Below are 25,996 nucleotides of genomic sequence, written 5' to 3' on the forward strand. Positions count from 1 at the left end.
GCTTTCTAATGAAATTATTGACTAACATAATTGGAACCTCTTTCCTAAGAGATTGTCACCTTAAAATTCTTGTACTGTATTGCAACCGAGCAGATTTTTGCCAGTTATCAATATCACCACAGAATGTTAAAGCTGAAAATTAAAATCAATTTTACCTTTTTCTTTTTAGGCCCCAAATCAGGGGGCTAGTTGAATCATCCTGATTATAGAAGCAGAGTCTAGTTTCTGTCTTAACAGTTGTCACAGGATGAGCAGTGAACTGAGTTTCACCTTCAGAGAGAGTGTTTTTTTTTTTTTATTGAAAGAACTTCTGTTGGGTTTGAGGTTTGGTAATCAGGACTGCCAAGAGATTGACAATTGTAAGTCAGTTCCACTCTCCTAATTATGATCTTTTTAAAGATTATATTTTTAGGACAACTTCCTGATACATTTTTTTTTAATTCCCCTGCCCATCCCCATGGTGTATGCATGTGACAGTTAGTGTTTCCCCCTCTCCAGTATGTACTAACAGTTGAGAGTTCTATTGTGAGGTCATAAATGAGGCTTAATTTCACTTTAGAAATCACTTTTTATGATAATTTTTTTCAGACTTGGCATGTCTGGGTAATGCTTGCATTTTTATAAAAGCAAAATTGTGTGCCAAAGATGAATTAACAGCATCTCTAAAGGTTTTTTGGTAATGCTATTATTTTTGTTAATAAAACAGTTTTGATTTTCCTATATATTTAGTTTGGAATAGCAAAAGTGTTGCTTTCTAGCACTGCTGATGTAATCTGGATCAGTATTAGCTTATATGAAAATAAATTTTTATCTGCACTGTTTTGCAAAAGACACTGTTTTTATGTTCAGTAGGACAGTCCCATACTCCATAGCCACTTCTTGTTGCCACAATTTAATAGAGACCAACATTGAAGTAAGAATGGAACTTTCCGAGGAAATATGAAAATAATAAGAGGCACTGTGAGTTGCCAACTCAGAGGGTGAGGTAAGGCGATATAACATCAAGGAGTAAGAAACAACCAGCTACTGCTCAGATCCTCCTCTACCTGCAGATATTGTCAGGTTCATTTATTATCATTCTCCGATTGTTTTGTGGAAGTGGATCCCTCTTTTTCTCTCCTTCAGTTAAATTGATTTAACTTCTCTTGTTTTCATTCCAGTGAAAGCTGGTGGGATGAGGATTGTGCAGAAACACCCACACACTTCGGATGCCAAAGAGGAGAAAGATAAGGATGACCAAGAGTGGGAAAGCAGCAGGTGAGCATTGTGAAGTCTGTACGTGATTTTTATGCGTATTGTACAGCTAATTTTTATCTCTTTGAACATTAACTTGGGCTTGTTTACTTTGCTGTTAATAGTCTAGGTAAAACATGTTTACTTGGATAAGGCCTTTACGCTGTCTACAGTTACTTGTCACCTGATCTTGTTTGTATTTCACTTCAGAATAGAAATGCAGGGTCTTGTATATACACCTTTGTAAAAGGGTTGGACAACTCCTCATTTTTCACTTTGCTGAACTGCCTGTAAAATCATCCTGCCAGGGAAATGTGACCCCTTCCCTCTCTAGTTTCCCCCCTTCCCTTCCAAGTAATCCTGAGACAAGGGACTTCAGATTGATTGTTTGCCTAATTTCTGCTGGAAAATCCTGTCGGCTGTGAGGGGTATGTGCAGGCCAGGTAGGTCTGGACACAGGCCCACTGCTTCTGAAATGTTCTACGTGCACTAAGGATCTGTCTACAGTAGGAAGGCAGTTAGACCTCTGCAGATGCCTTGGGCTTTTGGCGCTCTGGTGAAAGGAGCTGATAATTGAGCTGTAGACATATGGGCTCAGATTGAGGTCTGTGACCCTTCTACCTCATGGGGTGCTAGAGCCTGCATTGCAGCCTGCTCTTAACATAAAGTGCAATTGAACAACCTGAATCAGTTGGCACGGGCCAGCCGTAGGCTTCACTTGCAATGTCAGCAAACGCTCTCTACCCCTTAGAGTTTCAAACTATTGTCATGCTGATTTCCTCCCTTGTCTGCCCCATTCTACTTTCTCTTGCAGGGGTTTGAGCAGGGATCAAGAGGTCAGTTTAGAATAATACCATGTTTGTTTGGTTATTTTAGGAGCTGGAACATCATGGATTTATTGTAGGGTGGCCACTGGTGTTCTCTGTAAGTGGAGCACTTGAGCAGCTGCCCAGGAGAGATTTAGGTGGTGCTCAGCTGATTAGCAGAGCGCTCACAACCACCCACAGTGGGCATCATGCTTTCTTTTGGTGGTGTACATCCACACATGCCTTCGTGCACATAACAAAATTTATTCCACCCATGGATAGAAAAAATTAGAGGGAATACTGGTGACCAAGTGTGTGTGTGTGGGGGGGGGTTAATTATTTTTAAAAACACTGAAATACCTGATCCAAAAGGAGCCCTGGTGGCTCCAAGCAGCATCATAGACCAGGCCATTAAAAGTCTGGTTGTCAGTACTGTGGAGTTGAGGCAGGTGGTTACGTGCTGGTGGTCCAGGTTAGTGGCACTAAGGAAGGGTGTTCTGGGGCACCTCACTGTGCCCCAGAAGTGGACAGCAGGTCCAGCTTTTAGGCATGGGGGCCACAGGTATCTGCACACTACCCCTGTCATCCTGAGCACTGGCTCTGCTCTTCTACTGGCCAATGGGAGCTGCGGGGCAATGCTTGTGGGTGAGAGTCGCATACCACGTAGCCTCCTGCCCCTCAACTATTGCCCCAGGACAGGCAGGCAGTTTGCCTTAGTGCCACTGACCTGGAAGCACCCAAGATAATTCCAAGCCCCAACCCAGAACACCTTCCTAAACCTGCAGTCATTTCCTGCATCTCAAACCTCTTATCCTTGGGTCCACTCCAGAGCCTGCACTCCCAGCCAGAGCTTTTACCCTTCTGCCCTTCTCTTGCCCCAGCCCAAAGCTCTCTACTGCATTCTGAATGTCTTGGCCCCGCCCCCTGCCTTGGAGACCCGTCACCCGCAGGCTCACCTCAGAGCCTGCACTCTTACCTCCTTCTGCACTCCAACTACTTGCTCCAGTCCAGAACATCCCCCTTTACTTGAAGCCTGAACCATCATTTAGAGCCCTCACCCCTCCCACATCCCAACCCTCTTCCTGAGCCCAGTGATAGTGAGGGTTGGGAAGAGCAAGGCACTGAGGGAGGGGGAATATAGTGAGTGGGGCTGTGGCCTTGAGGAGAGGCAGGACTAGGGTGTTCAGGTGTTCAGTTACCTGACAATAGAAAGTTGACAGCCCTAGTTTGGAGGAGGATTGTGCCGTACAATACAGCTGTTTTCTGATGCTTTGGCCACCCACTCACTAACCAAAAACACAGAGCCTTAAATGTGGTCTTTTGTGAAGTGAGTGATAGCATACTAATTCAAACTCCCTCTCTTTTAATTCAGTGTATGCCACGCCCACTAGTTTTGTTTTTCTTTCATCCCTCCTGGGCATAATACAACTAACCATACCAGCTGTCCTGGGCTTTGAAGGGAGGAGGGTGGACAGGAGATGATACTACTCACATCCTTCTTCCCCAATCATCAGTGTGTCTATCAGTCACTGCTCATTGTCATTTTCACTCTCCGTATCCAGAAATTGAGGGGGATGTTTTGCCCTCAATACGCCCCAGGGTTTTTCTTCCATTCCACTTAAGTTATTCATCAGAAATTATATGAGTTACTCAATTTATTTTCTGTTTGTGTTTCATTGTCATAGAAACATACTATTAATGATGCTGAAATTAATAATGTTTGCATGAGCCCTAGAATCAGGTGGGCACTGATGAGCAAATGTATGACAAGATATGGAGAAGTGTATTTTGTATAAATGTATGAATTATGTATAAAGTGAAGACTTTAATTTTATAATCAGATCTGCCTTTCAAAGTAGATCTGAATTACCTGTAACTCCTCCAGAAAAATCAAGAGCTATTAAGCATTTTTAAAAATGCAACTTTATGGGCAACTTTTAGTTTTTTTGCAAAGAAGGGAATGCTTTGTTAAACTTTTGCCTCTTATGTTTCTTGTGTTGGCCATGCTGCTGCCATAAAAATCTACACATTCCTTAGATGATAGATCTCTAATTTTATTGCATTCAAAGTTAAACATTTCAGGGAACTTGTCAGGTGACGATGGCAGCTGATAATGAAGCAAGGGAAAAATGATGACATGGAAAACATTAATGTCAGTGTATTTAAAAGGAGGTCTGAAGGATTGGGTGTGCTGTTGAGTTTCTCATATTATTGGTCCAGTTTTGCTCAAGAAAAGTGGGGGACAATGCTGGAGCTGATGAAGGACACAGAACACACATGCAGTGTATATCTTCTGTTTTCAGAACTCTTCTCTGAGGTGAGTTGGTAGGCTTGCACCACTGCAAATCGCAAAGGTGCAGCATGTCCATGTGGTATTTCTGCTGCAGTTTTGGCCATTGTCCAGTGTTCTATATAAGCTGAATGCTCGGGCAGCCAACCAAGAAATTCAGGTAGTGTCCAGCTGATTAGCAGAATGTCTTTCTATTGGTGGCGCATATCTGTGCACATAACAAAATTATTCTGCCCATGGTTGGAAAAAATTGGAACGCTCTCATGGTGTATAGCACCTGAATTGTACTGTACATTTTTGTTGCACTGTCATTTAGAAGCTTATTTCACAGTTTCTTGCACAATTGTTTGAAGCGGTGATTTCTGGGCATTTTAAAAAGTGTGCCTAGAGCCCACAAGGATAGGCCAAACTCTTATAATTCCTTTAGACATTCCAGAAGGTAGACCATTTCTTATACCTCTCCTCACAGTAGCACTGAGGCAAGCTGAATGGCCAGCTCTTACTATTTGTCAAGAAAGCTCTCTGCTAGAGCTCTGGCAAAGAAGTTGATGTATCTGAAGTAGCTGTAATGAGAGAGAGTAGGTTTGCTGCAGCAGCACCCATGGCAGCCAAGGCATCAAACCAAATGTTCAGTGTTATCACAATAGTGCTGCTGTAGTTAGGGGCCCTGGGTGAGCCAGCTTTGTCCATAACTTGAGGGTAACATTCACTGTATGGATCTTCCATGCTGTTTCTTTCCCTTTCCCTCAAGATAGGTAACTTGTGATCCAATCTCCTTGGTTTTCTCTGGAAGTTCATTGTACAGTAGTGGTCTTAAAATAGAAAGTACCCAGCGATATTGGATCCCATCCACTTGGCTAATGTGCAGTAAAAATAATTTATTTTCAGTTTAGATTTCCAGATTTTTTCTTCCAAGCCATTCAAGTCCTGTGTCTAGGAATGGTAGGAACAAAACATTATACAGCAAAGTGAGGTCTACACTAGGGGGTAAAGTCAACCTAAGTTACACAGTTCCAGCTGGGTGAATAATGTAGCCTGAGTTGACGTACCTTAAGTTTGACTTATTGTGATGTTTAGACTGTGCTATGTCAATGGAAGAAACTATCCCTTCGACTTACTTTAAGCTTCTTGTTCCAGTAAAGCACCAGAGTCAATGGGAACACGATGGGCACTAGATTTAGCGGGTCTTCATAGACCCACTAAATCTGCCCCAGTGAATCATTCACTACAGTGTTGCTCCACTGGTAGTGAAGACATACCCTGAGACTTAAAAGCGAGTGAATGGAGTGGGTTATTGAGGAGAATGGAATCAGTGGGAGAGAGAGGAAGGAAAGAAAAACTTTTGTGGTTTCATTACTTTGAATATGCAGAGTTGTGTGTATGATATTAAAGAATGGAACCTTAATAATCTCTCTGAACAGAGGTTCCCACTAAAGTACAAGTCAATTGAAAATGTTTTAAACTCTGTGGCTACGTCTACACTAGAGAGTTTTGCAGACAAAACTGGAGTTTTGTCAACAAAACTCAGAGCATCTACACAGAATGTGTTTTGTTGACAGAAACTGTCAACAAAAAGCCATGTAGACTCTTCAGATGGCCGTGTTGTTGACAGAGTGGATCAAAAGATTGATCTGCTTTTATGTGTAGACGCAATCTGTCGACAGAAGTTTTGTCAGAACATCTCTTCCAACAGTAACTTCTGTAGAGAGATGCTTCTAGAGTTTTCATAGCCTGTGAGAAATAGTTCTATGATCTAATCAGATAACTGCGGTACCAACACTTACATTGTGTGAGTTGATGTGTATCCAACATCAAGTGTAGCATATTATTGTAATAGCCGATACATACTGTAGTTTGCAGCTACAGTGTGAAGTTGCAGGGAGTTGGATGCTCCCAAATTGGTCTTTTCCCTCTCTAATTATTTGGATCTTGCATTAGTTTTCTGGGGTTTGTACAGGAAAATAATAGCAGTAATATTTTGTTAAGTGATGATTTCTTTAATTCTACAGTTTGTTTACTTGTTTGATCTTGTTGTATGGAGGTTTTGATTGGAAATCTTACTGATTGCTGCTGCCTGTTTTTTAACATATTTAGGAAGACTAAGAACTGTAATTACAACTTGGATTAAGAATTTCGCAGTGTAAGATACTAATAGATTGTAAACAGTTTTTGTTGTCACAGAAACTACATAATAAGGGTGGTGTGTGTTAAACTACTTAGATAAAAAGGTTTATAACCATAGCGCTGAACCTCACACGTGCTTGACTGGGATGTGGTATTTCAAACTAACTCACCTGCCAATATCTCACATTTTAATGCCATAAAAACAAAAAAGCAGTCAAGTAGCACTTTAAAGACTAACAAAATAATTTTTAGGTGAGTTTTCATGGGACAGACCCACTCCCACGAAAGCTCACCTAATAAATTATTTTGTTAGTCTTTAAAGTGCTACTTGACTGCTTTTTTGTTTTGGTAGTATATAGACTAGCACAGCTCCTCTCTGTTAGTATTTAATGCCATAAATGCTTTTGAAGGACACACCACTTAAAATCATTGCAGCGTGTTCAGTTTTGCCTAAGAGTTTCATTAGCTATTTTTTAGGACCCCAATAAGTAGAAGCAACAGTTAGATTTAGTATTCAGAATTCTTAGCAGTAACTTTTGAATTTTGTTCTCTAATCAAGTAGAATAAACGGTGAAGACTTCAGGGGCTAAATGCTCTGACTTTTTTCTTTCTCTTTGGTTATGTTTGCAGTAAGAAGTGGCCTGTTGAAGTGATTTAATTACCAAGAATTAAAGCAGGTAGTTTTTAGGTGTGTGTAGACAAACATTTGATGGCAGACTCCTCCTCTTCCCCTGCCCCCCCCCCCCCCAACTCCTACCCTCCCAGTACAGGTTGAACCTCTCTAGTCAGGCACCATCACGACCTGACCAGTACCAAACAAGAGAATTTGCTGGACCATGAGAGGTCACTATTGTCTAGCAGCATTACCAACACTGCCACTGCTTCCTGGGCTCTTAGAAGACGTTTAGGGATAAATTACAGCTGAATAACTTCACAGAAAACTGAGAGCCAGGACTGGTGGCTATAAACAAGCTTCATGGGACCATGGAAAACTTGGCCACACCCATGATAAGTGGTCATCCAGCAAACTAAAATCATGATGGATTATGGATGTTGCAAGATGAGTGTTGCATATTAGAGAAGTTCAACCGTAGTACATTGTAGCAGTCCATATTACAGAGAATATATTTTGAAGATACAGTCTTCACTGACTTAAGAGCAGACCTGCCTGGGAATTGTGAATCTAATGTCGTCTCTAATTTTTTCGTTGTACGCTGGAAAGTATGAATTGTGCAACATTGATTTTAATTCCATTTAAGTTCTAGGAATTGGCCATAATTCTGTTGATCTTGCGAAATGAAATTACTTCAGAAGATGCTTTAAATTTATCAGGTAATGAATTAAAAGCATAGGCATACAGTGAAGCATATGGCATTCCATATGTCAGAAGTGCCTGGCTCTGCGCTTGCTCAATTCTGGGGTGAGAGAGGAATTGCTTAAGGCACCCTGACATCCTTCAGTTGTCTGTCAACATAACTTGCTAAATCTCGATACTGTAATTATAGTACATCTGCTGTCTCAGTTCAGAAGCAATGTGGAAAGCAGGTGTGATTTCTCCCCCTTCTAAGTGCAGACTGCCACTACATTCATTCAGAAGTCCCTTTCTTTTCCTTTCCCCCTTCGTCTCACTTCAGTTCATGAAAACTTGAAGGAAGTAAATTCAAGCAGAGCTGGCATATTTTTTTCATTTGCTACTAGTGATTGCCAAATACAATTGCAATAAATTCAATTTTTGTATTCTAAAGTACCTTGTTGGTTTTTATCTCTTTTTAAGAGGTGTTGCTAGTGAGGTGTTAGAGTAACTGTATGCATGTCAGTTTCCTTTTGGAATATTTGTATCACATTGGCTTAAATACAGAACTTTGAAAACAGAAATCAAAAGTTATGTATGAAGTGAGTTTAAAAGTGAATGTGCAGGAATGAATGTGAGACAGAAGATATTTGCTAGGAAGCATTGAACACTAAAAATGGAGAACTGTAATATAAGTCTGAGCATATATTGAAATATTGGAAGTGGGACATTATCTTTTTGAATAATTACAACAACTTAAATGTATACCAAAGGCATATCTAAGAAGAACTTAATAGGGGTCCAATTTTTCACCCATTAATGTCAATGAAAGTTGACTCCATTGATGTGAGTAGTACCGAATTATGCAATAATTAAACACTTTATAACACTAAATGAAATTAGCTGGAAGGCTGATATCAAGTTGGCAGGTTGAAATAAGAAATATTAAAAGAAAAGTAAGGCTTAAAAAGCAAGTATTGTGTGAAGAGCAATAGGGGAAAGATATAAGTAAAAGAGTAGGGGCACAAGGAGGAAGGGACAGATCTTGTTTAGGGAGAAAATGTATGCCCTTGTTCATAAAGATAATAAAATACTCTGTCTTCTGGCTTCACATTTTTGCAATGTACTCCTGTTTACCCTTACTCCCTTTTAGAGTGCATGCAATAAATGTGTCTGCGTCAGTTTAGAGACAGAAGAAAATGGCGCAGACAAATGCATCTCTAAGATTTAAATACTTATTATAAAGTAAAAATTCACCAAAACCAGTAGTATATTAAAATGTCATCTAAATGAATAAGCCAAGCCAAAATCTTCTCCATTACTTAAACATTCTGTGACTCTAGAGGCCTTTCCAAAGCTGTGTGTATGAATATGTAATTTGAATGGATGCCAAGGAACCAGATGCTATTTTATTTTTAAAAAAGTAGGAGACTTCACATTGCTATGAAGTAAGAGTAGGAGGGACTCTCAGCTGATACTTTGGGCTTCTAAAGGGATCTGTTAATTCATGTAGCTCTTTTGCTCCTCCTTAGATTTACTCTGTCCTAATTTGACAGAGATTTGACCTATACTGGCAATTTATATCAGTTTTAGTGTGTTAATCTTAAACTTGAAAAACCCACCCCCCTGAGTGATGCATTTACACTGACCTGACTTCTGGTAGATGATTTGTGCTGTCAGACTAGCTGCCACTTCTCAGGGAGGTATATTACCCATTCTAATGGAAAAACTTTCCTTAATAACATGAGTAGCATCATCTTTGGAGCATAACAGCAACCAAGCTGTCTGTACCATCGCACCATTTTAAGTTCGGAGAACGGCTATGCCATAAACACTGAATTTGGACTTAGAAGTAGAGAACAACTGAATGAAAATGCAAATACAAACATTGTTTACTTCCATATTGGTTACTTGACAAATAATTAGTATTTTGGGGATAGTACTGAACCTAATTGTTAAAAATGAAAAACTATCAGTCAGTAATGTGATAATCCTCTTCATTCGGCTGTTATATAAGTTTTAAGTACTGTGAGCCACAATATGATTACATTTACACTGGTGTAGATAAAGATTAACTCCATTACAGTCAGTCATGTTGTTGTCTTAATGTATACCTAATATGAGATCAGGATCAGGTCCTCTGTGTTTTGTTATCCAAAGTATTATGAGTGTGTTAACTTCAGTTTTATTGTTGTCATATTTTTGGCACAGCTGTGGGGAGTACCCCATGTGTAGGGCTTACTTCTGCACTTCTTCAGTGGGAGGTCTGCCTTGGTGAGGATGATAGGATTAGGCCTTAAACCTGACATCTTTGAGGATGCTTCAGAAGGCGTGGTCTCAAATACTATCACACAGGAACAGTAAAAATGCACACAACTATACTTCAGTTACAGCGTTTTTCCTAATATTTTTATAAACTTGAATGCTCATCGTTCCCTTACAAACCCAGACTAAGGCTTTCTTTCTGAGTAGAAATAAAATGTTCCACGTCTTGCAGTGGAAGGTTTACTTCTTCAGCCTGCGCAGCTCAGATTGATAGCATACATCTCAAGTGAGATAAGGTTGCCTGGAGCAGTTTTGTGTTTATATATAAAATATTTAAAAGAAAAGTGTTACTTGACTGCATGTGCCTCCTGACATAGTTTTAATGGTATGTCTACATTACAAAATTAGCTTGAATTTATTAAGGTCATCTTTTTAGCATCTGATTTTGCAAAGTTGAAGGTGCATGTCCTCACTGGGCACATGAGATCAGTGGAGTTTATGCCCATTACTGTGGCTACCTATGATTGTAACAGTGATGCACTGCTCCTGACACCCATTTGAATTCTGAGTTTGGTTCTCAGCGCAGTAGGGGCTCTGGATGCTTCAGCCTACCAGGATACTCTTATCCCCTCCCTCCCTCCCTGCTTGAAAGCAATGGCAAACAATAGTTTCACACCCTTTTTTTTCCCCTGGGATATTTATGCAGATGCCATAGCATGGCAAGCATGGACCCCACTCGTCAGCACATTGTTGTTGCAGACATTGCAAACATCTTGTGCATTATGCTGTAGTTTGTCCAGAGCCTAGTCAGGAGCCATTGGCATTAGGAAGAATGTGATGAGGCTGTGTAGACAGATGTGCAGGAATCCACTGACTGGAGCAATTGGTATAAGCTGGATGCAGTAAGGCATATTGACACAGTGCAATGCTGATTCTGGTCCCTGGAGAGAAGCACAGACTGGAGGGATTGCATTCTTATATAGCTATGGGATGATGGCCAGTGGCTGCAAAACTTTCCTATGCATAGGGCAACTTTCATGGAGCTTGGTGAATTGCTTTTCCTTGCCCTGCAGTGCAGCAGAACCAAAATGAGACCTGCTCTGAGAGATGAGTGGCAGCAATAGCCCAGGGGAAATTTGCAACACCAGGTTATTAGTCAGTTGGAAATCAATTTGGAGTGAGTAAATCTACAGCACAGGCTGCTGTGATCCAAGTAGGTAGGGCAATCAGTACCATTCTGTTAGAGACAATAGTTATTCTGGGGAATGTGGGGAAATAGTGGATGACTTTGCCACAATGGATTCTTTAAGCATGGTGGGGTGATAGAAGGATGCATATTGTTATGTTGGCACCAGGCCACCTTGCCAAAGAATACGTAAACCAAAAAGGGTGCTTCTCAGTGAAATTGCTTACACTGTTGGATCATGAGGACTGTTTCGCTGACATCAATGTGGCATGGTTGAGAGAGTGCATGACGTGAAAGATGAAACTTTGTTTCCAAGCTGGAAAATTACAGTTGGAGATATTGAAATGCCCATAATTATCCTTTGAGACCTATCCTACCTCTTGATCACATGACTCATGAAGCTACATGCAGGTAGACTGGAGCGCCATAAAGAGCAGTTCAGCTACAGCCTGGGTGAGTGCAAAATGGTGGTAGAATGTGCCTGTGACCATTTAAAGGGACCACTGGCACAGTTTATTGACTAGATTAGGCCTCAGCGAAAGCAATATTGCCATTGCTGCTGATGCTTGCTGTGTGCTGCATAATATATGTGAAAGTAAAGGGGGAAAGTTTCATGTGGAGGTTGGGGAAGAGGGCTTTCAGAGTGATCATCTGGCAGCTGATTATGAGCAGCCTAGTACCAGGGTGCTAATGAGAACACGTCAAGTGGCACTGCATGTCAGAGAGGCTTTGGAAACAAGTTTTGTGAATGGCCAGACAATGATGTGACAGTTATTTATGTTGCTCTTGCCAAGCTAACCACTTTTGTATATGTTCTATCCTGTATACTGTTGTTCTACCCCTTCTCTCCCAATGCAGTTGGAAGAATGAATAAAGATCCTGTTGTTCAGAAATCATGCATTTTTTCTTTAGGACATACAGACAAAAAAGGAGTTACGGGTGTATGGTCTGATAATGGAGGTGAGATAGCTCAGTGGTTCGAGCATTGGCCTGCTAAATCTATGGCTGTGAGCTCAATCCTTGAGGGGGCCATTTAGGGATCTAGGGCAAACAGATTTTTGATAGTCGAATCGTGATAGTAAATGCGTGGTTGTGCAGGTGGTGTCGGAGGGAGGGATTTGGTTTCTTCAACCATGGGATTCTGTTTCAAGAACAAGGATTGCTAGGAAGTGATGAGATCTATCTAACAAAGAGAGGAAAGAGCATCTAGTGAGGAGGGCTTTAAACTAGGTTCATTGGGGGATGGTGAGACAAGTCTTGAGGTAAGTGTGGAAGGAACAAAGTACAACAAAGGCGGACCACTTGTTTGAAGGAGAAAGTAGCCAATCGTCTTATTATCTAAGGTGTTTGTACCCAACTGCAAGAAGCCTGGGAAACAAACGGGAAGAATTAGAGGCCCTGGCACGGTCAAAGATGAATGAGGCGATTTGGAATAATGGAGACTTGGTGTGATGACTCACATAAATGGAGCACTATCATGGAAGGGTATAAACCTGTTCAGGAAGGACAAGCAGGGGAAAAAAGGAGGAGGAGTTATGATTTATTTGACAGAGCAGTATGATTGCTCAGAGCTCCAGTATGCGGAGCAAAAAAAGCCAGTTGCACCGTCTTCGGGTTAAGCTTAGAAGCAGAAGCAACAGAGGCGCTGTTGTGTTTGGTGTCTGCTATAGGCCATCAGATCAGATAGATGAGGTAGATGAGGATTTCTTCAGACAACTAAGCGAAGTTTCCAAATCACAGACCCTGGTTCTCGTTGGGAGACTTTAACCACTCAGACATTTGTTGGGAGACCAATACAGCAGCACACAGACAATCCAGGAAGTCAAGTGCTGAAGAAACGGGAGAGGGACCATGCTCAGTTTGACCTGCTGCTCACAAACAGGGAAGAAATAATAGGAGAAATTAAATAAATAGAATTAGTTGGCAACCTGGGCTACTGCGATCATGAGATGATAGATTTCAGATTCTGACAAAAGGAAGGAAGGTGAGCTGTAAGATATAGACCCTTGATTTCGGAAGAGCAGACTTCAACTCCCAGAGAACTGATGGGCAGGATCCCCTGGGAAGCTAATATGAAGGAAAAAGTAGTTCAGGAGATCTGGCAGTATTTTAAAGAGGTCTTACTGAAGGCACAATAACAAACCATCCTGATGTGCAGTATGAAAAGCAAATATGATCAGCAACTGGCTTGGCTTACAAGGGAGATCCTTGGTGAGCTCAAACTCAAAAAGGATGCATATAAGAAATGGAAATTTGGACAGGTGACTAAGGAAGGGTATAAAGATATTGCTGGAGAATGCCAGGGGGTAATCAGGAAAGTGAAAGCACAACTGGAATTGAAGCTAGCAGGAAATGGGAAGGGCAACAAGAAGGGTTTCTACGGGCATGTTAACAATAAGAGGGTTATTTGGGAGGGTGTGTGGCTGTTATTTGATGGGGGCAGTGTAGTAACCTGGTGACAAATGATGTGGGAAAGGCTGAAGTACTCAATGCTTTTTTTGCCTCGGTCTTCACGGACAAGGTCAGCTCCCCGACTAGTGCATGAGGCCATGCAGTATGGGAAAGAGATGGGCAGCCCTCAGTGGGGAAAGAACAGGTTAAGAGCAGTTTTAGAAAGGCTATAGACACACAAATCCATGGGTCCAGATTTAATGCATCCAAGGATACTGAGGGAATTGTAAGATGTCAGTGCAGAACCTTTGGCTATTATCTTTAAAAACACATGGAGGTTGGGAGATATCCTGGATGATTGGAAAAAGGCTAATGTGGTGCCCATCTTTTTAAAAAAAAGGAAAGACAGACAATCCAAGGCACTATAGATTCCTCAGTCCCCAGAAAAAATATGGGGGGGATCCTCAGTGAATCCATTTTGGAGCACATGGAAGAAGGGAAAGTGATCAAGAGTAGTCAACATGGATTCACTGAGGGCAAGTCATGCCTGACCAATCTGATGAGGGAACTGACTCTGTGGACATGGGGAAGTCAATGGATGTGATATACCTTGAGTTAGCAGTGCTTTTAATATAGTCTCCCACAGTTCTTGCCCATAAATTAAGGAAGTATGGATTGGATGCATGGTAAGATGGATAGAAAGCTGGCTTGATGGATGGCCCCAAAGGGTAGTGGTCAATGGTTCAATGTCTGGTTGGCAGTTGATTTCAAATGGAGGGCCCGAAGGATCATTTCTAGGGCCACTACTGTTCGACGTCTTTATTAATAACCTGAATGAGGGGATGGATTGCACCCTCAGCAAATATGCAGATGACTCTAAACTTAGGGGGTCAGGTAGATACATTGGAGAGTAGGGGTAGGGTCCAGAGTGACCTAGACAAATTGGAGGATTGGGCCAAAAGAAATTGGATGAGGTTCAGCAAGAAGAAGTGCAGAGTCCTGCACTTGGGAAGGAAGAATCCCAAGCACTGTTGCAGTCTGGAGACTGACTGTCTAAGCAGCGTAGCAGTGAAAGGGCCTGAGGATTACAGTAGATGAGAGACTAGATATGAGTCAACAGTGTGCCCTTGTAGCCAAGAAGGCTAACAGCATATTGTGGCGCATTAGGAGAAGCATTTCCAGGCGATCTAGAGAGGTAATTATTACCCACTGCTTGACACTAGTGAGGCCACATCTGGAGTATTGCATCCAGTTCTGGGCCCCCCAGTATAGCAAGGGTGTGGACATGTTGGAGAGGGTTCAGTGGAGGGCAACAAAAATGATAAAGGAGCTGGAGCACATGACCTATGAGGAGATGCTGAGAGAGCTGGGCTTATTTAGTTTGCAGAAGAGAAGAGTGAGAGGGGATTTAATAGGAGCCTTCCACTTCCTGAAAGGGGGCTCTAAAGAGGATGGAGAGAGACTGTTCTCGACGATGACAGAACAAGGAGCAATTGTCTGAAATTTCAGAGGGAGAGGTGTAGGCTGGATATTAGAAAAACTGTTTCACCAAATAGGTGGTGAAGCAGTGGAATGCATTACTGAGACGGGTGGTGGAATTGCCATCCCTCGAGGTTTTTAAGTCCCAGCTTGAGATAGTCATGGCTGGGATGATTTAGTTGGGATTGATCCTGCTTTATGCAGGGGGCTGAACTAGATGACCTATTGAGATCTCTTCCAGCCCTAGGATTCTATGACTCTGATTCTGTGATGTTGGAGAGGGGCACACAAGGACGTGATTTGTTGCAGTCTCACTATATAGCACTCTTAGCCGATGGTCAGGTGAGATGCCACTATGCCCTTGTATTTATATGAGATTTCAACTGCCAGGGCAGAGCTCACTAGTGACCAGGCTGAGAGCCGCTGAAAAGCAGCTGGGTTCTTGTTTTGTGTTCAGTTTTGCACAGTAACAGGAGGAGTCAGGTTACCACTTAATCAATTACTTTGTTTATTTATCTAACAAGTTAATCTCTTACTGTTACAATGTTGCTTTGTTTGTTTACCTAGTGAGTGAAGCTCTTGTGGTTACAATTGTTACAAGGTTTATACTTTGATTAAAATAGCTAGCATGCACTCTAATTCATAGATCTATACTTGTTAAATGCACGCACAAGAAATAAAAAGTAAAATACCTAGCAGGTCTTATTCTCACCCCTGCATTACCAACGTGGCTTGGCCAGTTTCCTCTCAATCCCTTGGGAAGATGTCCTTTGTCCCTTTCTTCCAGGAGTTGGGCATCCCCAGGGACTTGAGGAGACCCCCCACCCTCCTGTCCCGCAGGAAAGATGATTAGAGCTCAAATAGGGGGTCTGCCGGACCCCTCTTTTATACCCATTGGGTCACATAGGCTTCTTCCTTGGTTTAAAAAAAAAATGCCAATTGAATTAGACTGTCTGATACTGGCTCTCACAGGGAGTTCAAGGGTGTAGTTCACAGCTGCGAGGTAGAGACAATTAGGGGCATTTGTTCCTTAATGGGCCGGGAGATTTTCCTCCTGTCTGGGACAAGTGTCCTGGCGAATCAACTGATGGTAATTAGCCAAGGGCAGTCCGAGGCCTGGCTGTTAACTAGCCCATTGTTCTTAGATTTGCTCCGGAGCTTCAAGACCATGGCTAAGATAAGCCCATCTGCGCTTTCAGGCATTCCAGGGCTGGGCTATTCCTTTTAACCCTTTCGTGCTCTGAAGCACCTAGGGAAGGCAAGATGGAGTAGAGCAAAAGGGCTGGGGGCGGGGTTCTGTCTGGCCACAAGCAGTCAAAGTTATGGGAATGAAAGCCTTCGGCTCCAAGATGCAACCCTGGAGTTGAGTAAAAGGCTTCCAGGACTTTCCCTCCCTCTACATATCTGGACTATTAGAAGATTCTGTAACAAATTGAAAGAAAAATTTAATTTCCGTAGTGTTCATTAGTGTTTTCCATTCCCTGGATTCACATATTATTAATCACTTTAATCTCCCATTTAATATTTAATATTGAGTCTGTTCTGGTCTGGATATGGTCTGAAGAAGTGGGTCTGTCCCACGAAAGCTCACCTAATAAACTATTTTGCTAGTCTTTAAAGTGCTACTTGACTGCTTTTTGTTTTAATCTCCCAGGGTTCCCTCAACAAAAGGATAAATCTAATCACTCTGACATAATCCTGACACACACCATTTACAGTTACCTAAACCTAAAGGAAACTCTCTCTAACATTGGCTTCTGAAAGTTAGAGCTAAAAAGAAATTCAAGGTATATTCTTAATTTAGGAAGTCCCTCCCTTCCAACAACAGCATCTATCATAGGAAAAAGACCAGTCCTAATGTTTTGCTTTTACACATTTAATACTACTTGATGAGAAGTCATCACTTGTGCACTTTTAAAAAATTGACCATCAAGGTTAGTTGGAACAGCAAAGTTCTGTCTGATCCTGATTTTTTGTGATGTGTGAGTGCTTAACAAATAATTCCTAGAATCTAAAGGTGGTATTAACAGCAACACATTTTAACATCTTAACTGTTCACACTTGATTAAATTTGTGTCCATTATCTTTAACTTTTAGCATCAATTCAATATGATTAAATCTTTTATGGCTTCTATATATTTAAGGAACAAGTACGTATCTGGATTGGACTGAACTTAAAAAGCAAGACTCCAAATAAAGAATACTGAGGAAACAAATGAAAAGCACGTGACTAAATCAAGGGGAAAAGAATGAAATTGATCTCAGTGTCCTGGATTAGTAAATTCTCTGAAGACAGTTTGAGGAAAAGAAAATCAAACTTCAAAAGTTAAGATAAAAGGAAGTCGGGAGTTGTGCTGTTAATTGATTCATCACCTGCCAAATTCATTATGTATCAGAGAAAAAAATACATTAAAACTTTTCAAATACAAAAAAGGGGGGCAGTGCAGAATGAAATTAAAAATCGATTCTGCTACAGTTGAAATATGTGAAAGAAGTATTTGTGTGCACACTTGCATTTTTCTTTAAGTTCAGGATACAGAAAATTAAAATACATTAAAAATTGAAATATTACATGTTTGATCTACACTCATCTCTCATTTAACAAGTTCTTTACTAATGCGTACTCACTAAAATGAGGAACATATATACATACCTTTATTCACTAAATGAGTGAAATTCCCCCACTTATATGAACAGGTCCCTGGCTGGGGAGTGAGGAAACCCACAGCTGGAGCCTTCTCCCTCCCTTCCTTCAGACATGCAGATGTCTGACAGCCCAGCAGGTGTGGGAAAAGAGGGAGAAGGCTCTTAGCCTGGTTCCCTCTCCTGCACTGGTGGCAAGGTGAAACTGACCAGCCATGAGCTGATCAGTTTCCGTATCCTGCAAGCCATGGGGAGAGTGGAATCAGCCTTTCCCTGGTTCCCAGCTCCTGCCATTCTGGGAGCCAGGAAACTGGCCATCCCTGGTGGTTCCTGGCTCCCCTCCTCTTGCAGGAAAATTCGAGGATTTACTATATTAGTCCGCCTGCCCTGCAGACCTCACCCTTGGCCAGGTTTAATCCCCCCACCAAGGTCCCAAACTGTCCCTAGCCTTAAATCCCCCTCAGCAACCCCAGACTACCCCCAGCAGCCCCAAACTGCCCCCAGCATTAGACTCTCCTTGCAGGACCAAACTTCCCCCAGTCTTAGATGCCCCCTCTACCCACACCCCGCAGCATCCCTAAACAGCCCAAGCTTTAGACACTCCTCCTCCCTCAGCATCTTCCCTGGGGCTGCTAGGCTGGGTGGCTCCCCCAGCCCTCCTGCTCCCGGCAATTAACTCAAGCGTTAAGGCTTTCAGCACCTAGGCAAAAGGTAAGTGCTATCCCTAGTGATAGAGAGAGCTGCTGGAGATGGCAGCTATCTCTGTTGATAGATATCTGCCTGAGGCAGTGTTAAGAAACTGCAAATGGCTTCTTTAACAGCCACGTGCAGCTAGGAACTGCCCAGCTGGTGACCTTTAACAAATGTAATGGGACACATGTTTGGGTCACAGCCCATACGTTGGGAATCCCTGCTCTACAATACATACCCTTCATACTATTTCTGTTGCCAAACTATTCAAACACATCAGAAAAATACCTAAACTCAACTGGTTTATGTCAAGTTACAAGCACTTGGAACAAATTGGAGACTTTTACATGTATTTTAATGGGACTTTAGTGTCACTCTTATGAGTTTTCGCCTACGAGCAGAAATTTGGGAACCAATTGTGCTTATATAGTGAGGGATGAGTGTATTAGTGTAGCCTACTCTGAGGCTAGTCAATATTTGGATAGAGGTCAAGAAGCAAATGTGCATTGTTTATTTAAAAATAATGTTCTTCACATCCTGAAATTATTCTTTCAATTTGTGTCCCCATAACTCAAAGGAAGATGTGATATTTCACTGAATGGAAGCCAGCCAGAGAAAACTCAATATAAGATGTAATCATGGTTATTCACTATTTGGTGTTCCTCCCTCTTGATTTTTTTCATGCTCCGTAATGAGCCATTCTGTAACACTTAATGGGTATCCAGGATTGTAAGGCATTTCATTATCACTTGCCCTTAGTATGAGGTAGCCTCGGCAGCTCAAGTATCCCCCTCTCAGCATATGCAGGCTTCATTGTCCCTCTTTTAGGTTAGCAGTAGGCACACTCAAACCTCTGAGTCTGCTGAACGTCCTTTGGGAATGCTCAGCCTCTGACTCACTGAACACTCACAGAATTCGCAGATCTTCTGCTCCCAAGGAGAAATAGTACAGACAAGCATAATGCCTCCACTGCTTTTTTTTAAACACAAATCACTCAGATACTTTTATAGTGAGAAGAGAATAAATTTATTTAACAAAGAATAAATATTCAAGAAAATGCAAATAGGATTAATGGAAACAAAGTGTAACGAATAAAATTATGACATTAATTCTAAAGTCTAAACTTAACTCACAGGATGCTCTTTTCAAAACAAAAAAGCCTAACAAAATGATGTATTAGTTGATGAGCTTTCGTGGGACAGGCCCACTTCTTCAGATCTGGAAAACTGATAAATGAAAGCTGAGACAAGGAGAATTTAACAGAAAAATAGGGGAAAAAATAAAAACTGAAAAATCATTTATGCAGTATTGTTACAGCCATGTTGGAATCAGGGTATTATTTTTTTATTAGACCAGCAGGACCTAGGGAGCAGCTGGCCAGGAACTCCAAAGCAGAGGGCAGGAGCACCAGAAGTGAAAGTTGTTGATAGCCTGCTGGGCATCAATGCAGCTTGGAAGGAACTTATCCCGGAAGCTCCTTTTACAATGTCAAGACTGCTGATAGCTTATCTGTCCAAATCAGTATGTTGGAGCATCTCTCTGCACCCCTACCTATATTAGGTTAGAGGTATGTCTACACTACTAAGTATCGGTGACAAAACAGTGAGTGTTCACAGTGCATTGCCACTTTTGTCAGGGCAAACATCCAGTCTCAGTGACAAAAAGCTTCCACCTCTGCAAGAGGTTTTTAGTTTTCCCCTCCCTTTATTGGACATGGAACGTCCGAACACTGTGGGCAACAGGAAGATTAGAGCTGCTTCAGAAGGAAGTGGAGCGATATTGATGTGATATACTTGGACTGGCAGAGATGCGTTGGATGGGATCAGGAGAGCAATGCGATTGCGAAGTCATTTGGTCAGGAAACAAAGCATGAAGCAGGAGTTGGATTCCTTCTTAGCAAAACAGCTAGAAGAGCATTATTAGGATACAAACCAGTGAGCGCGAGAATGATGGTCGCGTGATTCGAAGCAAAACCATTCATCTCAGTCATTCAGGTGAATGCACCCACGTCAGAGAGTTCGGAGGAAGAGATTGAGCTATTTTATAAAGACTTGACAAAGATGGTGGAGGACATACTGAAGACAGATGTGTTGATCGTCGGAGGAGATTGGAATGCAAAGGTTAGAACAGATAATGAAGGTTGGGAGAGAGTCATGGGAAGGTTTGGGTATGGAGAAAGAAATGAACAAGGTGAGAAACTGTTAGAGTTTGATACAGAGCATGAGATGGTGTTTTGCAACACAAGATTCCAACAAAAGAATGGTTGGAAGTGGACATGGCGATCGAATGACGAGAAGTCCAAGAACATGATAGATATGATTTTGATAAGAAGATGGTGGATAACATCAGTACAGCAGTGCCGAACTTTCCAAGGAGCGGATATAGACTCGGACCACAGTCTAGTGATCGCAAACATCAAGATAAAACTCAAAAGAAAATGTAAGGCACAGCTTAAGAAAAGAAGAGATGTGGCAAGGCTATGTGAGGAAGAAACGGAACGCATACAGAACGGCGCTCGAAGAGAAGATTAAGAATGTCGCCAGAGAGAAAGACCGAGATAAGAGAGTCGCAGGGATAGCTATCACTATAGAAGAGGCAATTGAGCAGACTGTTCCAGAAGAAGAAAAGATCAATAAGAAGTGGATTACCCGGAAGACACTGAAGTTGGTTCAAGAGAAGAGCGTGTTGAAGATCAGAAGTGGTCTTTCTGAGATGGCAGAACAGCAATACAGGATGAAATGCAATGAGGTAAGGAGAGCAGACAGAAAGCATAAGGAGAAATGGTTAGAGGAGCAATGGGAAGATACTGAGAAGTATTACGGTGAATGTAAGACCAGGGAGGTGTATAAAACAATTAGGAATATTAATAGGAAATGGCAACCAAAGCAGATGGCAATCAAAGATGAGAAGGAAGAAGTGCTCATGAACAGGGAGAACATTGTGCAGTGATGGACGAGATATTGCACTGATCTGTGCAAAGCACGATTGGACCCAAGTGATTCAGAGAGACTGATTGAAGAATTGAAAGAGATATCTCCCCCAAGCATTGAGAGCAAGACCAGTATTTCAAAGGAGGAAGTAAAAAAAGCAGTGAAACGACTAACGAACAGCAAGAGCCCTGGAAATAAGATCACGGGAGAGATGATCAAATATGGCAGAGAAAGCATGATTCAGGAAATACACCAACTATGTAATATAGCATGAAAAGAAGGGAAGGCACGTAAGGAATGGACAAGATCTGTACTAGTGACAATACCCAAGAAAGGAAGTACATTGGAGTGCAAGAACTACAGAACAATTGCCCTAATGTGTCATCTAGGTAAGGTGCCGATGATGATACTGACTAAGATTAAGATCGCAGATAGAAGAACATATAGCAGACAAGCAAGCAGGGTTCAGAAAAGATAGAAGTACCATACAGCAGATATTGGCACTAAGACTGATAACGGAGAAAGCTCGACAAAAGAACAAAAATGTATACGCTTGCTTCGTCAATCTTCAAAAGGCATTTGACAGTATAGATCAGAAGTGACTTGGGCAATGCTGGTGTCATACGGAGTGAATAGAAGACTAATACGGTTGTTGAAAGATATCAATGATAATGCAGAGGCAGCGGTGAGAACATGTGGGGAGTTGGGAAGTTGGTTTAAAACAAGTAGAGGTATGAGACAAGGAGATCCAATATCGCTAAGTATCTTCATCGCGCACCTGGAGAGAGCGATGGACAAGATCAAGGAAGAGGTAGAAGGGATATCTGTGCACAGGAAAATAATTAACAACTTGAGGTTCGTGGATGATATAGTTATCGTTGAGGAAGATGAGGAGAAGCTAGCAAAAAATGGTGCAGATGTTAAACGAAGAAGGGAAGCGGTATGGACTGATTATGAACATTGATAAAACACAAACAATGGTATTTGGAGATAAGGAGATAGGAAGGAAGATCGATGTGGGTGGTATTGAACTAGAAAATGTAGAGAAGTTCACATATCTGGAGAGCAACAAAATGTATAATCTAGACTGTAAGAAGGAAATAGTTACTAGAATAGCGAAAGCAAGAGCGAGTTTGAAGGCGATGGATAGGATCTGGAAAAGCAAAGCAATTAGCTTAAGAATGAAATTGGGCGTCTTGAAAACGTGTGTATTCAGTAGCATGTTGTACGGATGTGAGACATGGGTGATAACAAAAGATTCGAAAAGAAGAATATTGGCGTTCGAAAGGAGTTGTTATGGAAAGATTCTGAGAATAGGATGGATGCAGAAAGTCACCAATGAGGAATTATGTAGGAAAATACAGCTGAAAGAGTACCTGCTGCAGAAGGTTATAAAACAGACGCTAGAACTATTTGGACATATTTACAGAATGAACGATGAACGAAAAATCAAGACCCTTGTATTTGGCATAATGGATGTTTCGAATAGGAGAGGCAGACCCCACAGAGAATGGGTAGATGATGTAGTAGATTGGTATGGAGCTAGTCTACAGAAACTAAGCCTCTCTGCACTGGATAGGGAAAGATGGAAGGAAATAGTGAGAGAGGCATCAGACAGCAATGGGTGCTGAGCCCACGGTTATTGATGATGATGATGAAAGAGCCAGGGTAGACTCTGCTGTTTTGTCAACAGAACTGGCCTGCCCTGATGATTGTGCTCATTGTTTTTATCTGTGCTGCTTTGACATTCCTCAGCATGGGGAGCTCACAGAGCTACTCATGATGCACTCCTAGCATCTGAGGATACTGAGAGAAAACTCAGGAAATCCCAAGATGCTCAGGGATTAGGTCTGCCTTCCCATAACACTGCACAATAGGAGACACACACACTGCATTACTCACGCTGTTGATTAGGGTGTTCCAATGTAGATATGATTTGTAATCAGAGGGAGCAAGTGTGAATACCCTCTTACAGTTTTTATTTTGGCAACTGTTGGGTCTTGACACAAGTTTTGTCAAAAAAAAACTTGGTATTGTAGACGTACCGTAGACCTGCATTCTTCCTGTTACCATTGTTCTCTTTGTTAATTTCTTCTTCTGATGAAACTAATGGCTTCTTCATTAGCGTTTAACTCACTGTACAGATAGGTTCTATTTTAAAGTGTACACAAAGGTCAGCCAGGGAGATCAGGGAAACCTGGTCATTGGAACCTGTCTTAAGGCATGTTACGGTTTGATGACATGCCTTTATCTTCAGAGTTCTAAGAACATAATTTCCAGTAGATGTACGCTGACCACTAGGCACACAGTTATCCACTGACACTGAGTGATTAATTTGAAAGTAAATACAAGGCCCAAGGGATCCCCATAACCTTTCTGCATCCTATGACCTTTGCTGGTTGGCATCAATGGAGCCTTGGGTCACAAGTTCCCTTTTTAGGGTAATAGGAGGCACTGTTCTGCTGAACACAATATTTTTCCAGTGGGCAGCAGAGCTGAATTCTCCTTGCTGTTAGGTGAGACAGAAATTTTTAAAGTGCTGTTGTCCTGAAGAAGTTTAATTTAGTAGCTTTGCAATAAATTTCCATGGGACTACTTATGTGAGTTAAATGCTCACTAATGCAGTTTAGAAGCCTGCACAGTCTGACACATTTAAAAAGTTACTACACGTAAGCCTTGAATCAGGGTAGGTGCACTTCCATGATTGGCATGCTATTTAACTGTGCCATTTTGCCAGTCATGGAAGTGCACATACTCTGATTCAAGGCTTAAATGTAGTAACTTCTTAAACCTTGCACAGTATACAAAAGCGTAAGATCAGACATGAATACCTTAATACAGCTGAAAATACTGTTAAAATTTTAGACAGGTGCAATGTACTGGACTGAAAGCTTTTAAACCTTATTTGTGAGCATTTGACTCACATGAGTAGTACCACGGAAATCTATTCCAAAATTACTAAAGTGAACGTGTTCACTATGCTGTAGTTTGGGTTTGCTTAATATGGTCAGTACATCATTTTAAAAAAAAACAAAAAACAAAACCTCTGTCATATATTCCCCCAGATCTAGGTATGCCCAGAAAACTTTATTTTGTATTATGCAAAACACCAAACTCTTTATTTTGGAATTCTCTGCTAAAATGGATATTTAAATATTGCACTTAGCTCAGATCCTGAATAATCTGTATGGCCATGTCTACACTTAGGAAAAACTTCAAAATGGCCATGATATTGGCCAAATCAGAGGATGCTAATGATGCTCTGGAATGAATATTCAGCACCTCATTAGCATGTTGCCAGCCGCGACATTTTGAAAGTGCCACTTTCAATCATGCATGGCTTACCTACACGGGGGTCCTTTTCAAAAGGACCCCGCAGACTTTGAAATCCCCTTATTCCTGTCAGCTGATAGGAATAAGGGGATTTCAAAGTCTGTGGGGTCCTTTCGAAAAGGACCCCCATGTAGCTGAGCTGTGCACGATCAAAAGCGGCTCTTTCGAAGTACCACAGCTGGCAGCATGCTAATGAGGCACTGAATATTCATTTCAGCACCTCATTAGTATCCTCCGATTTGGCCCTTAGCACGGGCATTTCGAAGTTTTTCCTACATATAGACATAGCCTATCTGTCATTACAGGTATGTTCTGTCAGTCTCTTATCACCATCTTTGAGACTGATCTAAACTGGTTTATTGGAACAGGACATTAACATTAAGATTACTTTAATGCTATATCATATTCATGGCTATAGAGCATAATTATATTAGAGATTTTTAAAATTAATTTATTTTGAATTTAGCATTTGGGTTTTGTAAGGGTTTGGAAATCCTGAAAGATGCCAGAGCCACAGCTGTGGAGATTGAAGGCCACTATTTGACCACAGGATGGCAAATGCCAAAGTGAGTTTCTTTATACCGTGTGTGCATCAGTAACCTAAAGGCACTCACTGGAGTGGTAAGAGAGCTAATTCTTCATGACCTTTCAGCCATTGCTTTGTGCTGAGGCCATCAGCAAGGATGATAAATAATGAGAGTATGATAGTTGTGTCTGAAACGTGCACTACTGTGAACACTGGGAATAAGGCTGAAACCGTCAGGTACACAGAGCCCTGCAAAATCTGTCCTGTGGCAACCTGACTTGGGTGTGATTTGAACTGATAACCTCAAGGTAAATCTGTCCAGTTTAACACTCCTCCATTTCTAAACTCTTTTGTCATAAGAGAGGAATGTAAGCAATTATATTTAAGTACTGTTGCAGCCTGGTTCATTATTATGCTTCACTGTTTTAAAGCTTCCCAGAGGTGATCTCATGGGAGTTTTAAACAACATTATCACAATTCAGACAGCATTCTGGATGGCGTCTTGATTTATTCTAAAAATTCTTAGTTTAAATTTTCATTGTATTTCTTCTAAAGACACCTACCATCTCTCTCTTTAGGATTAATTCTCTTATTTGTTACCAAAGTACTATAAGAATAAACTCACTAGAATAGGACCATAATATAAATGCAGCTTATATTGTGTTTTTTTCTGCTATTCCTGTGGGAATTTCTTGGTTTCCAAAACATCAGGTAATGTCTTTGAAAGAATTTATACACTGGAGTCTCCTAAACAAAAAAACTTAGCATTATCAGCAATAAGAGGTCTGCAAGACAGTCAGTAGGTTGTT

The 25,996-nt window shown here is 41.4% G+C and overlaps 1 protein-coding gene across 1 annotated transcript in view; it reads left to right on the forward strand.

Moving 5' to 3' along the window:
- DAP (death associated protein) overlaps nucleotides 1-25,996 on the forward strand; it is an 88,133-nt gene that overhangs the window by 16,510 nt on the left and 45,627 nt on the right. The window contains exon 2 of the mRNA XM_074985960.1: nucleotides 1,161-1,257. Coding sequence (XP_074842061.1) covers nucleotides 1,161-1,257 — 97 coding nt within the window. The remainder of the gene's footprint in view (nucleotides 1-1,160; nucleotides 1,258-25,996) is intronic.

Source organism: Carettochelys insculpta, chromosome 2 (genome assembly GCF_033958435.1).
Source record: "Carettochelys insculpta isolate YL-2023 chromosome 2, ASM3395843v1, whole genome shotgun sequence".
Lineage (NCBI taxonomy): Eukaryota > Metazoa > Chordata > Testudines > Carettochelyidae > Carettochelys > Carettochelys insculpta.